The sequence below is a fragment of the Punica granatum genome, chromosome 6 (genome assembly GCF_007655135.1).
Source record: "Punica granatum isolate Tunisia-2019 chromosome 6, ASM765513v2, whole genome shotgun sequence".
In the NCBI taxonomy this organism is placed as follows: Eukaryota; Viridiplantae; Streptophyta; class Magnoliopsida; order Myrtales; family Lythraceae; genus Punica; species Punica granatum.
Window position 1 is genome coordinate 16,344,582 of NC_045132.1, and position 12,999 is coordinate 16,357,580.

Below are 12,999 nucleotides of genomic sequence, written 5' to 3' on the forward strand. Positions count from 1 at the left end.
CTCAAATGGACAACTTGGAAACATGATAGATGATACCATTACCAACAAGCTATGATTTGAGTAGTAAGCAATGTTAAAGACAAAATTCGAATATTAAGAAACACACTTGTCTGGGAAGGGATTGTTGAGATAAAGACGAGATCTTTCCAAGATCTTACCATATTTCTTCAGTTGCGCGTCCAAAACTTTTGCCAAGGTTTGAAAGTTGAATCTTCCAAAATCATCTAGTATGATATATTTACGCGATTGTTCGTGATTATTATTATTATTATTTTAAAAAAGGGTTTTGCTTGATCTTATATGGGCCAGAACCAAGCCAAGCAGCACGTACCTACAATTGAGCCGAACTATTCATGCTTGTACTCGAGTACTTCCATTAGAACGATTCAGATCGATTTATTGACTTCGATTGCTTGTAGCCCTTACTGAGATTATATTCTGTAATATTTGGTTGTTGGTATTAGTTACGCGTGTCAAGAAAAAAAATAATATTCAGCTCTCTACGATATATATTTCGATGTGCACAAGGACACTGTTGCTTCAGCAGACGATTCGGGATGTCTCGAGTTATTCGCTTTGATTAAATCTAATCAAAGCGAATAACTCACGCAAGCCACATTAAGATTTGTAACAGAAATAAAATGGCAGACTGTCTTAATTTTTTTTTTAAAGGATAATATTATGGAAGGATTTTCTTCCTATTGTATTCATGTACATATCTATGTATACCATACTTAGGTTAGCCTATTTTAGGCATAGACATTACTTTCCTTTTATTGATCAAGACTGAGTTGTATACATACCAATGGAATGAATGACAAATGCAAGCTTTTCAGCCCAATCTCATTTCTTTACATGGTATCAGAGTATCGATCGTGAGGGCAATCGTCAAGCTCCAATTTGCTGGCCAATTTTAGGTCGAGCTTCTGTCCTACCAGTTTCTGGACTGAGCGTTCCTCATCCCCTCATTCTGCCAGTTTAGAGTTGAGCGTCATCAGTCATTTCCCAATTTTTTGAGAAGTCGAAATGTCGAAAAGTACAGAGAGCAGTGACTCTACAACAAGCATACCTCTAGCGTATCTCCTCTCTTCCTCGGATGGACTAAGGACTCAACTAATTTCCTACAAACTCAAATGTAGGAATTACAATATGTGGTCACAGGCAATGAAAACTACACTCCAAGCTAAGAATAAACTTGGCTTTGTCGAAGGCAAAGTAAGATAGTCGGCAGAGGGAGAGCCCTACCCTGAGCAATGGGTAACGTGTAATTCGATGCTTGTTTCCTGGATTTTTAATCATTTAGATGAAGAATTGCAGAATTATGTAGCCGGGGCAAAGAACGCCAAGGTACTCTGGGATGATCTTAAGAAGCGTTTCTCGCAAGCAAATGAAACAAGAATCCATCAACTCAAGACCGATATATGCTTACTTAGACGGGAGAGGAAATCTATTTCTGAGTATTACTCGAAATTAAAGAGTTTTTAGGATGAATTGGAATTGTATCTCAACATGTGCACCTGTGACGGTAGAGCTCAGCTTGCCACCCAAAAGGAAAAAGAGAAGGTTTACCAGTTCCTCATCGGGCTTAATCCCGAGTTCTCCACAATTTGGTCCCAAATCTTGAGCATGGACCCTCTTTCGAATGTCAATCGAGCCCACTCCATGGCCGCACACGATGAAGCTCAACGATTAATCAATCAAGGCAGGGATTCTAGCTCAAAAGCGATGGGATTCGCGACCAAAATTGCAAATGACTATGGGGGCAGTAACCATAATTTTGATGGTTCGAACAAAGGAGATTTCAAGGCTCGGGGTCGACCTTTCTGTGACTATTGTGGACGGAACGGCACCGAGCCACCTGCTATTAGCTTCATGGATATCCGGCCACCGATCAACCGACTCAATAGAGATCGAAAGGGATTTCTTCAGGGCAATCGCGGCCGGGGAGGAAAATTTGAGGCTTTTTCACCCTTTATTCAGCAGCAGCGGGGAAATGTTGGTTTCAGGTTCGGATCTTCCAACCCGGGACAATCTGGCAACTATTACTCCAGCAGCCCATCCAATGTGCGTTCGGCCCATCTAACTTACGGGCTGTGGAGGCCCAATCACTCAGCCCAAGAGCTTGTCCATCATAATTCAACAGACCACATGGCGGCCCAAGCCCAGGCCCATGGCGACTAGTCAACAGACCTCAGCAGATTAGCCCATTTCTCTGAGGCACAGTTATAGCAACTTGTCTCGATGGTTTCACGAGATGACGGTGAGATTAATTAATTAAGTGGTGAGAACTTTATGCCCATTCATTCAAAACTTGATTGGATTATTGACTCGGGAGCTTCACGATATATGACTGGTAGTTTGGATAATCTTTTTTATGTTACTTCCATTAATAACGGTCCAATTATTCATGTTCCGAATGGAACAATCAAAGTCACTTTCATTCGGAAAATCTCGTTTGGAGCTAATATGGTTCTTCATAATGTTCTTTACGTATCGGATTTTAATTGCAACTTATTGTCCGTGACTCAATTATCTCGAGAACTTAACTGTAGGGTCCACTACATTTCTGGTCTATGTTTGATTCAGGACCGCACCTCGGGGAGTATGATTGGAATGAGTGAACTTCATGGGGGCTCTGGCTTCTACGACAAGTGTCTTCATCATTTTAGAGAGCACGGGCAATGAAAGTAAATATTGATGACATTTGGCACAAGCGGTTGGGACATTCTTCTTATCGTATTCAGTTCAAGGATAACTCTATTTTTATACATCGTTTAGACAATAATACGCCTTGTGACGTATGTTGCCGAGCAAAATAGACAAGTTCAAGTTTCCAAATAAGTTCGAATAAAGCCTCTTTCCATTTTAATTAGTACATTGTGATATATGGTTCTCTATGTTTTCAGAAAATTTTCTTGGAAAATTGAAAATTTTTCTGAAAGTAAATATGCCATTAAATTTTCTAGAAAACTGTATAAGAAAAGTAAAGCATTTTCCAAAAGTTAACAGACCTGCATTACTCGGCCAAATTTATTTTCCCTTGAATTTATTTTCTTTTTCAATTCATTTTGCTTAAAGCAAATGGGGTCCAATGCCCAAATATCCAGGTGTTTAGTTTATGCCAAGACATTAGGATATAATTCTACTGGCATCCCAAGGGAAAGTTAACCGATATCTCTCTTTTTGACACTATATAGCACGATTTTGAACTTATTTTCACTTCTTCACACGTTTTTAAAAGTTATCACGATCTAGCACGAATCACTATTTTATTCCAAAATCTAACATACCGTTAAACTTCGTCTAAAAACCGTTAAACTCCTTATTCTTCCTCCTCCTCCTCCTCTTTCACGACTCTGCTTCACACGCCCTCCCTGCAAACTCCATCTGATCACGCGTCAATCACCATCACCAACAATCTTCTCCTTTTCTTCTTCTTCTTCCTCCCTGCAAGTCCGGGACCGGTAATGAACGCCCACTCCTTGATCAAACCTGCAACAACCGACCTACTCTTCTTCCTCTTCTCCTTTTCCTCTGCAAGCTGACCCGCTTACTCCTAGCTGCACTGCAACGTCACCGTGACCATCCTTTGCTCTTCAGCTCTGATCACTCCATAAACCTCTCCCCCTCTCTCTCTCTTTCTCTCTCTTCTCGGGCAGGGGCAAACAGAGAACAGATAGCGACGTCCATTCCCTGTCCTCACCACCATCCCTTGGTTGCTCTCTCCCATCCTTAGTACCTTCACCATCACAGACAGATCTCCCATGGCTTCTTACTCTTCCTACAACTCTTGGTAGCTTCCAACGGCTACTGCTCCTGCTCCTTTCACGCCTCAAGCAACCAGTAATTTCCGTGACCATCTTCATCATTATTTTCTTGGCTTCAGCGGTATCTTCTTCCTTCTTGATCTCTCTGCTTCTGCGTTTTAGTCGTGAAGGAGGAGGAGGAGGAGGAGCAAGAAGAAGAAGGAGTTTAACAGTTTTTAGACGGAGTTTAACGGTGTGCTAGATCCGGAAATAAAATGGTGATTCGTGATAGATCGTGACAACTTTTAAAAACATGTTAGGAAGTGAAAATAAAGTAAAAGTCGTGCTATATGAGGCTATTTTCACAATGATATGTGGTTATTGACGGTCACATTACGTTCGTTCCAAGCATTAGGCACCCTCCGTAGAGAGCTTGCCTAACAAATCGGACGTCGTCGTCCAATGACGGACATTAATTGTGGGTATTTGTACTTCGCCGCGAAAAACTCGACATTCCAATGTCGAGTTAATGCAAGAATTGATGGAATCTAACCCCCTTTTTCGGTAGATGGAACCTTTTCTCTTATGATTGACGTGCATTACCGGTGCCCTGCAATCGTAATTTGCAATATTTGAGGAGAGGAAATGGACTTGATCATTACCAATAACTTCTTCGTGATTTTATATATGAATCAGGTGACGAGCAAGTCGATTTTACATATATTCCATCCAAGCTATCGATATAATGTGAGGTCTCATTTCTTGAGGAGATCGGGTTATCCTTAGTACACGATATCGGAACTCGATAATAAGTTACTGTACACATGTTATCAATATCATAACTATACGACTCGTTATCGAACCCATCTCCGACCCCGAGAAGTACCAAAAATTTACAGGGGGTGGGCCCACAATCGGATGGATCAATGTCTCATCGATCTGCGTTTCAGCGGAATCATTATCATCATCATCCTAGAACAAGCCTATACATACACTGTACGTATCGATTCTGCGGTTAATCCCTCCGATGGTTGAAAGAAGGAAGCCTCTGGTGCTCTCTTCCACCAAGTTCCTCGTCAGCTCCGTGCTGAGCTCGTCTCGGCCGGAAAGAGCGGACGCCGGGTACGAGCTCGCCGGCGGTGATGGCCCGCCGAGGTTGCAGTTGCCGGCTGGAATTCTGCGGCTGCCGAAGGACAGGGAGGACGTCCCCGACCCGAAGTTGGCTTCTTTCGACGGTTCAGCTTTGGTCGGGGTCTCCACTTCCGCGCTCAAGAGGCTGTCCATAACTTCAGGCTCACTGGTACGCAGCTCGAATCGAGTTCTGCACTAATGAATTTTGGCGTTGAAATTCGATAGTCAGCTCGAATTTCCACCTTTGGTCAATAGGTTTCAACTGTGCTTTTCTGGGGAGCTGCTGTGTGATATGCGTATTTGCTTGCTTTGCAGAAGTGAAAGAGCTAGTGAGTCGAGTAGCCTTGATTTTACATAGAACTGATAGAAGTTCACTTGGCTAGAAGATTTATGTTGATCGGTGTGATTGCGTTGATAACTATGCCTGTTTTGCCAGATAAGTCGTTTGGAGTTGCACAATAGTGTAGCTTAGCCTTGAGCATCATTGTTAATTCCATTGTTTTCGTATTGAATGTGGGGTATTCTTTAAAAAAGTTTGCTTTCTATGTTTCGTGACATGAGCAATTTTATCTGGAACCTGGTTATTTATTTAGTTGTTGCTTCTGCTACTGATAAGGTGTATGCCAAGAGTGTTGAGACCAATGTAGAGCGAATCGTGCAAGTGGTTGTCCTGGATCCCCCCAGCAACAGCCGAGAACACTTGCCCAAAACTCAGTGTGTGCCTCTTTCACAATGTTGTCGGGAATTACTTGTCTTTCCTGCACATAATCTTGTCCAAAATGAGTCCGAGTTGCTGGATCATGAAGTGGCCTATTTATCGCCGCCACTTGCGTTTAACCTTGGCTTGCATTTGTCATGCTTCAAAACCCTTTTGCGGCATGGTGAGGACACTTTAGCATCTTTCTTCAAAGCTGAAATTGATGATAGCATATGGGAGAAGATCAGTGAGATTCCTGGTATTGACGTGGAATTAAGACCTTTCCTGCAAACACCGAGATACGCCTCCCACTTGAGGGCTTCTTTTGTGAAGATACCAGAATGCGGCACCCTAGAATCTCTCCGTGGCAAATCAACTGTTGAAGCTGAAGAACGCCAAGAAATTATTGATTTGGCACTGCAGCACTACTTTGAACTTGATAGATATATGGCAAGAGGTGATGTTTTCAGTGTTCACATCAAATGGAGTTGCAGCTCCCCAGTTTGCATTCCATGCAACCGAAAATCACTGATTGGTGACACTATCTATTTCAAGGTTAGTAGTCTTCATACATTTATGGCAGATAATATCACATTTTTTACATTTAGGATTGCAGTTACGAGGACTGGTTTATATGGAAGAGTTTGAACAATTAGGTAGTGGCTATGGAACCATCAGAGGAACCAGTACTTCGAGTTAATCGCACTCAGACTGCACTTGTTCTTGGAGGAAGTGTTCCCTCTGCAGTCCCTCCTGATCTTTTATGTGATCAACCAAAAAGAATTGCTCCTTTGCAAGGAGATACAGTCAAGACACTGGCTTCCATACTTACACCCCCTTTGTGTCCATCAGTAATATCTACTAAATTTAGAGTTGCTGTTCTGTTGAATGGTTTGGAAGGTAACTGTGGACTTTGAAATGACTGGTCAATTTGCTAGTATTCATGTGTCAGCGATTCCTTACTGAATGTCTTTTGTAGGATGTGGGAAGAGAACCGTTGTTAGGCATGTTGCTAGCCGATTAGGTTTGCATGTAGTGGAAGTTAGCTGTCACAATTTAGTGGCCTCTTCTGAGAGAAAGGTGTCCACTGCTTTGGCGCAAGCCTTTGATACTGCTCAAAGGTACAGCTTCGTATGGCATAGTTTATACTAATTGTCAACAAGACTGAATGACTGCTTTCTGATGTCTTTTGTTTGCCTATGAAGAATATGTTCAGAAATGCTAATTAGGATTAGGTTTCCTTGTCAAGATGATTTTATCAACTGCAGTTACTTATCAGTTTATCCAAATATCGTATTCTTTTGCTCCGAAGCTGTAAATCAAAGTTATTGGTATGGTTTGCAGATATTCCCCCACGATACTTCTTCTTCGGCATTTTCACGCTTTCCGGAATATGGGATCTAATGAAGGTTTAACAAGTGATCAAGTTGGTGTTGCTTCTGAAGTTGCATCTGTAATTCGAGAATATACTATCCAAGATGACGAAGAGGACGGTTACCCTGAAGATGAATCAAATGGTGACACAGTAAGTTGCATGCAGCACTTGCAGTGGATGCTAGTTTTGAAGATCTATATGGTTTAGCAATTACAATTTGCTTTGGGCAATGAGTGGCTTTTACATAATGGAGAAAATTTTATATATCTTTTCTGCAGTGGTAGATTCTAACTTCAAAATCCTTGTCATGGTAAGAACCAGAAAGAAATAGTTCTTGGACGTTTAAGATTAAACTCCTGAATTAGCTTAGAGTGAAATGAGCTACGAGCTTGATTAAATACATGTATACACCAAAAGCAGGTAGTCTTCAAGTCTGTTTTGGTGCTTCAGCTATTCCCTTTTGATTTTGCAGAAACCAATAAATAATGTTAATAGACGTGCTTTGAGTATCCTTGTTTTTCCTTTCAGAAAAAAGTGTGTTGATTTCTATATATTTGGGAACAGTTCCCAGTATTTCCTGTATAAAACTGTAAGAGGAGTGTACAGGAGAAAAATTGCAAAAGAGAAATATGAAGATGGACAGCAGTTTTTAATATCATAGAGGACTTCTGTTTTTCTTTACTAAGAACAGGAAACTGTTTTTACTTAGAGTAGGAAACTTATAAGTTGTTGGAGCGTTGTGTTGTTTTCCTTGTTTCAGTTAGGAAAACCCTTTTTCTGTTATTGAGCCACATTTCTTTCCCGATCCTTCGTCCTCTTATTCTCTCTTGTAGTCTCTTAAGAGTTAAGACTTCAAACTTTTTTCTATTTATGTTTGCTGTAAACAAAGCTACAAACCTCTCAGATGGATGTCCATGTTGAAGGATCGTTAATTTTCTTTGCCTACTATCTGCAGATAAATGTCCATATGTCAGGCAGAGTTATTAAGCTTGATCTTTCTGTTGGTGCAGAATATGAACAATATTGGGAACTTAATTAAGCACAAGATCTTATTAGTTGCTGCTGCTGATAGTTCTGAAGGCCTCTCTCCAACTATTAGGCGTTGCTTCAGCCATGAAATTAGCATGGGCCCTTTGACTGAAGAACAAAGGATCGAAATGTTAATGCAATCACTGCAGAGCATTTCTGAAATACTTCCCGATGTATGTGGTCACCTATTCATTAGTGATATCATCTTCTTTCATTTGGTTGATGTCTGTTCATTCTTTGTGAAACCCGAAAAAATTGGGCTGACCTCCAATAAGCTGTTCCTTACAGAAGTATTTATATTTGCCGGAATATTCTATCCTTACATTGTTACCTGTTTCTGTCTATGCTCATGGCTTTTTTATTTTTTTATGGAGACCCTGCTTTGAGTGTTGCAAGTATTAGTTGGAAAATTATTAATTTAAATAGCTATCAAAATGATAGAACCTTGTCCTCATTCAATTATTTGTTAATATTTACATCCACTATGGCTTCATATCTGTTTCTATGACAGTTGACTTTGATGGATCAGATGGTTATTTCTTGCAGAAAAGTCCAGGGGACTTCATAAAGGAGATAGTTGGACAGACATCTGGATTTTTGCCCAGAGATATACGTGCTTTAATAGCTGATGCAGGCGCAAACTTAATTCCTAGAGGCACTTCTGAGACTGACAAAGTTGACCGCTCACATCTAACTAATATTATGAAGGAACATGCCGTTAGCACTGAGGTCCAGGTTCTTGAGAAGGAGGACTTGACCAAAGCATTGGAACGGTCAAAGAAAAGGAATCTGGCAGCTCTAGGTACTCCTAAGGTATGTTAAACGATGACTGGGCTGTTGCCATTATTTCCTTTGAGTGTTTAATTGAAAGATTATGTAAAAATTTTGGTGGTACAGGTTCCTGATGTCAAGTGGGACGATGTTGGAGGTCTTGAGGATGTGAAAAAATCAATTCTGGATACTGTTCAGGTGGGCTTTTATTTCTAGCTGAGACCTTAAATGATTTAGGTTGCATAGAATTCTGTATGAGCTTCAGTGGTTTTCTGTTCATAAAGAGGGACTTTGGATGTTTAAAGTAGCAACAGAGGCTTCATTTTGGTAGGAATATCATTTGATTTTCTAAGAATCTTAGTTTGTATGCTAATACATCATAACATATAAGTTGAATATGCCTTAGTATTTTGTCTGCTTGTCAATAAGCTGCTTCTTTTGTTTTAGTAAAAAACACGTCATTCTGCATCATAATTTAGCTTCGGTGATGAGTGTTGTCTGGTTCACACCTCAAGTTAATGTTTTCTTCTGTCATTCTTGATCGTCTACTCTCTATTACATCCAGAACTTCTCTTTTATTGAAACCTTTGTTTCACTTACTGAGGTTTGCTCAATTATTTTTGCATAACCAGTTTCTTCCTCTGAAAGAAATGTATTTGTACCTTTTCTGCTCGTATACAGTGATAATATAAGAGACTTTTTTCTACGATAAGTGAGAAAAGGTCTTGCCCTCTTTATGAGTAGTTTTACTTTATTTTTCCTTTAGGTTGGTGGTATATGAGTTGTTCCAATTTGCTAGATAACATATTTATGGTTCAACTGCAGTTGCCTTTATTGCATAAGGATCTGTTTTCATCGGGTCTGCGCAAGCGGTCTGGTGTTCTTTTGTATGGCCCTCCTGGAACAGGGAAAGTATGTTTGGTGTATTAACTAAGCATTTCAATTTCTGAATCTACAGAATGACTATTTCTTATTTTTGGTTTCAGAAGTTGCCTTTTCTTATCAAATGTGCATGCACTTATGTACATTTGTTTTGACTCCTTTCCAGACCTTGCTCGCAAAAGCTGTTGCAACAGAATGCTCCCTCAATTTCCTTAGTGTCAAAGGCCCTGAGCTTATTAATATGTACATTGGAGAGTCAGAGAAAAATGTGCGAGACATTTTCCAGAAAGTGAGTGATTCCTTCTTGTATTTTTAATATTCCTTAAAAATCAACAAAATTTCATAACAAGCAAATGAGTTCATTTTTCAAGTGTGTTTTGCTTTGATATAGGCCAGATCGGCCCGCCCTTGCGTTATATTTTTCGATGAGCTTGATTCTTTAGCTCCTGCTCGGGGCGCTTCTGGAGATTCGGGGGGCGTAATGGACAGAGTTGTTTCTCAGGTGATGAAAATTTTTCTTTCTCCCATACCTTATCTTTTCAGTTAACATTTTAATACTTGAAGTATCAGCATTCTCTTGATAAAAGATATCTTCTTGTTTCTGTAGATGCTCGCAGAGATAGACGGCTTAAATGATTCCAGCCAGGTGATTTATCCACCCCCCCCAACTCTCTCTCCCTGATTGGTGATTTATGCTACAATATGCAATGAATCTTCCGCTTTTCCTTTAGGGTGTATATTAAGGTATCACCCATGTCGTTTGCTCAATTCCACATACAACCCTGACGTGTCATGTCTTGAAATATCAGTTGGTCTGGCAGCTTATGTGTTTGATACATGTAATTTTTCTAGTCTTAGTGACAACTTTGCAGAATTATCTAGATTTGTTTGACTCTAAACTGATGACCGGCTTTGATCTTCTTACTTGGAAGTAATGACAACATTTTCATATGATTATTGTCTCTTTAGGACTTGTTCATAATTGGGGCTAGCAACAGGCCTGATCTTATTGATCCAGCACTTCTAAGGCCTGGCCGATTTGACAAGTTGCTATACGTTGGGGTCAACTCTGATGCATCCTATAGGGAGCGGTCAGTTTTCTTTTCTTTTCCTGCATAAGCTTCCACTTTTTTTTTTTGATTAATCAATGAAAGAATGCCATCTTTGTTTTTTTTTACCAATATCTTGCACTTTTCAGGGTACTTAAGGCACTTACTCGGAAATTTAAGTTGCATGAAGGTGTGTCTCTTTACTCGATAGCAAAGAAATGCCCCCCTAACTTTACTGGCGCAGACATGTACGCCCTGTGCGCTGATGCTTGGTTTCATGCTGCAAAACGCAAGGTTAGTGGAGCGTAGATTACTGGACGTTTTATTTGTGAATCTTTTGGTTCATATCTATCAGTGCCTAACTAGAGGAGATGGTTTTACTGGAAACGGCTCATGTGTACAGTCTGATTCTTGTTTGTGGAACCATAACCAGAATAGGATGATTTTCCCACTAACCGAAAACAACTTACCCACTCCTTCACTGAACCAGAATTACGAGAGGCAGCCCTAGGAAACTAGTTGTTTCCAGCTGGTTTCTGCCTGCAGATACAAGTACACATAAAGCAGAAGATTCACTGAGGGGCTAGACTGAAGTGAATTGGCCGATTTTTCATTGATGGAACTGATCCAGCATGTTTTACGCATTCTTTGATTACTTTTTAGCTTCTTATAAATTAAAATTATATGAGCTGTTGCAGTGCATCAGAACTATTTTGGACAGACCTTTGAACCCATGCCTTTGTCATCTCAATGTCCTGTCTACTTCTGATTCTGTGATTTATTATTCATTGTGAACCTGAGAATTGCTTCCTTCCTGCCTTGTGGTTGAAAGATATGTTATAGAAGTTGAAGAAGCATCTCGATGCTTGTTTGATGATACTGAATTCCCGTACACGGGGCATTTCTCTTGTTCATGTTAAACAATGAAATCACCTGTGAGCTGGAAATTAGTTGTTACTGAATTTGGTCCTGCTTTGTAGGTTTTGACTTCAGATACAGGTTCTAATGACAAGGATCATCAAGCTGACTCTGTTGTTGTTGAATATGAAGATTTCGTGGAGGTAAATAGTACTTGCTTTCTCCCTTTTCCTTACAAATGCTTCAGAAACAATAGCATAGAATTATTATGCTGGTCTGATGAGCTTACATTTTTTCGCTAATTTGTTCGAGGGATTTCGTTTCTTGTTACGTGACGTTAAAATAATCAAACTTCAGAATGGTTCGCATGTGACTTGTTTTGCCCCTGCTGGTAATGATTTTAAAATGCAGCTGTTAGTTCAAGTGTCAGTCTCAGTGTACCCCTTCCAATGTTTCTGTAATGTAATCAGATCATTTTCCTTATGAGTCTTTAAGATGAGCATAGGTTGGGAGTCCAATCACATAATTGAGAATAATGGGCTCGGATAACTGAAACTGAAGAAGATTAACTAATCCCCATGTCTTCCTGTTCGGGTCTTTAGGTTGTGGATGACTGTAAAGCTCTTCCTATTCAACGTCAACTCATGGAGCGTTCGATAGTTTAGACTTTAGAGATATCATACCATGAATTGTCATTTCACTGCATAATCTGTTAACTTGATAGGTCTTGAGAGAGCTTTCTCCCTCTCTTTCCATGGCCGAGCTAAAGAAGTATGAATTGTTACGGAATCAATTTGAGGGCTCTTCCAAATGAAAGGCTTCAAGTGAATTTCACTCTCTTCCCGAGCTTCTGATTGATGGATCTTTTCTGGTACTGCTTCTTGATGCTCTTCTGGTGTGCCCAGGTTTTTGAAGTTTGATAATATCACCACATCTTCATCTGGTGAAGAAAAGGAAAGGAAATACTCTAGATATCTGTCAGCATTACATGTCGTGTGAGTTGTGACCATAACATAGTATTTTCCTGATTCATAAACAAGCACTCTTGAGTTCCGAATCTTTGATTTTTACTACTCAGGTAGGTTTGATATACTTATTCGTTGATACCAGCATGGCAGATAGATGTTATCTCTTTTATTTTGCTTTTCTTGTTGAAATGCAATGTAAGTTCTGTAAGGGTTCAAAAAAAGGGGGTAAGAAACAGCTACAAAAATGAGAGAGCTATCTGTGAGAAAGATTAGTTTCACAAGAAAAGATGACTATTTACATTTGGTTAAGAAAAGCTAAAGTAAATGAAAACAAATAATAATTTTTTAAGTTAATAATAATGTAAAAATATAAGGATTAATTAGGCTAAGTGCGAGAGATTATTTTCACCAGATTGCTTGATATGTTGAAAACTTTTATAGCTCGAGTTAATTTTCAATTAAATGCTTAAGGGAAAGCTGACTGGTCGACGAG

At 39.8% G+C, this 12,999-nt stretch overlaps 1 protein-coding gene and 1 long non-coding RNA gene across 2 annotated transcripts; one reads left to right on the forward strand and one right to left on the reverse strand.

Moving 5' to 3' along the window:
* Positions 1-734: 734 nt before the first annotated feature.
* On the reverse strand, positions 735-1,966 carry LOC116210116. Its single transcript, XR_004157421.1, has 3 exons — positions 1,246-1,966; positions 1,070-1,121; positions 735-970 (listed from the first exon to the last, which is right to left on the reverse strand). It is a non-coding gene; the product is annotated as an uncharacterized LOC116210116 (long non-coding RNA).
* Positions 1,967-4,544: 2,578 nt separating this feature from the next.
* LOC116211113 (peroxisome biogenesis protein 6) lies at positions 4,545-12,659 on the forward strand. The gene is made up of 16 exons (XM_031545340.1): positions 4,545-5,046; positions 5,494-6,129; positions 6,231-6,474; positions 6,554-6,695; positions 6,919-7,099; positions 7,960-8,151; positions 8,525-8,791; positions 8,876-8,947; positions 9,575-9,661; positions 9,798-9,920; positions 10,023-10,133; positions 10,239-10,277; positions 10,601-10,722; positions 10,830-10,974; positions 11,661-11,741; positions 12,263-12,659. Exons 1-16 carry the CDS (start codon positions 4,774-4,776, stop codon positions 12,350-12,352), a joined length of 2,805 nt encoding a protein of 934 aa, XP_031401200.1. The 5' UTR covers positions 4,545-4,773; the 3' UTR covers positions 12,353-12,659.
* The last annotated feature ends 340 nt before the right edge of the window (positions 12,660-12,999 follow it).

Coding starts and splice junctions, on each gene's coding strand:
- LOC116211113 (XM_031545340.1), top strand. CDS start 4,774: ATGGTTGAAAGAAGGAAGCCTCTGGTGCTCTCTTCCACCAAGTTCCTC. Junction 10,975..11,660: donor TTCATGCTGCAAAACGCAAG/GTTAGTGGAGCG, acceptor CCTGCTTTGTAG/GTTTTGACTTCAGATACAGG. Junction 11,742..12,262: donor AATATGAAGATTTCGTGGAG/GTAAATAGTACT, acceptor TTAACTTGATAG/GTCTTGAGAGAGCTTTCTCC.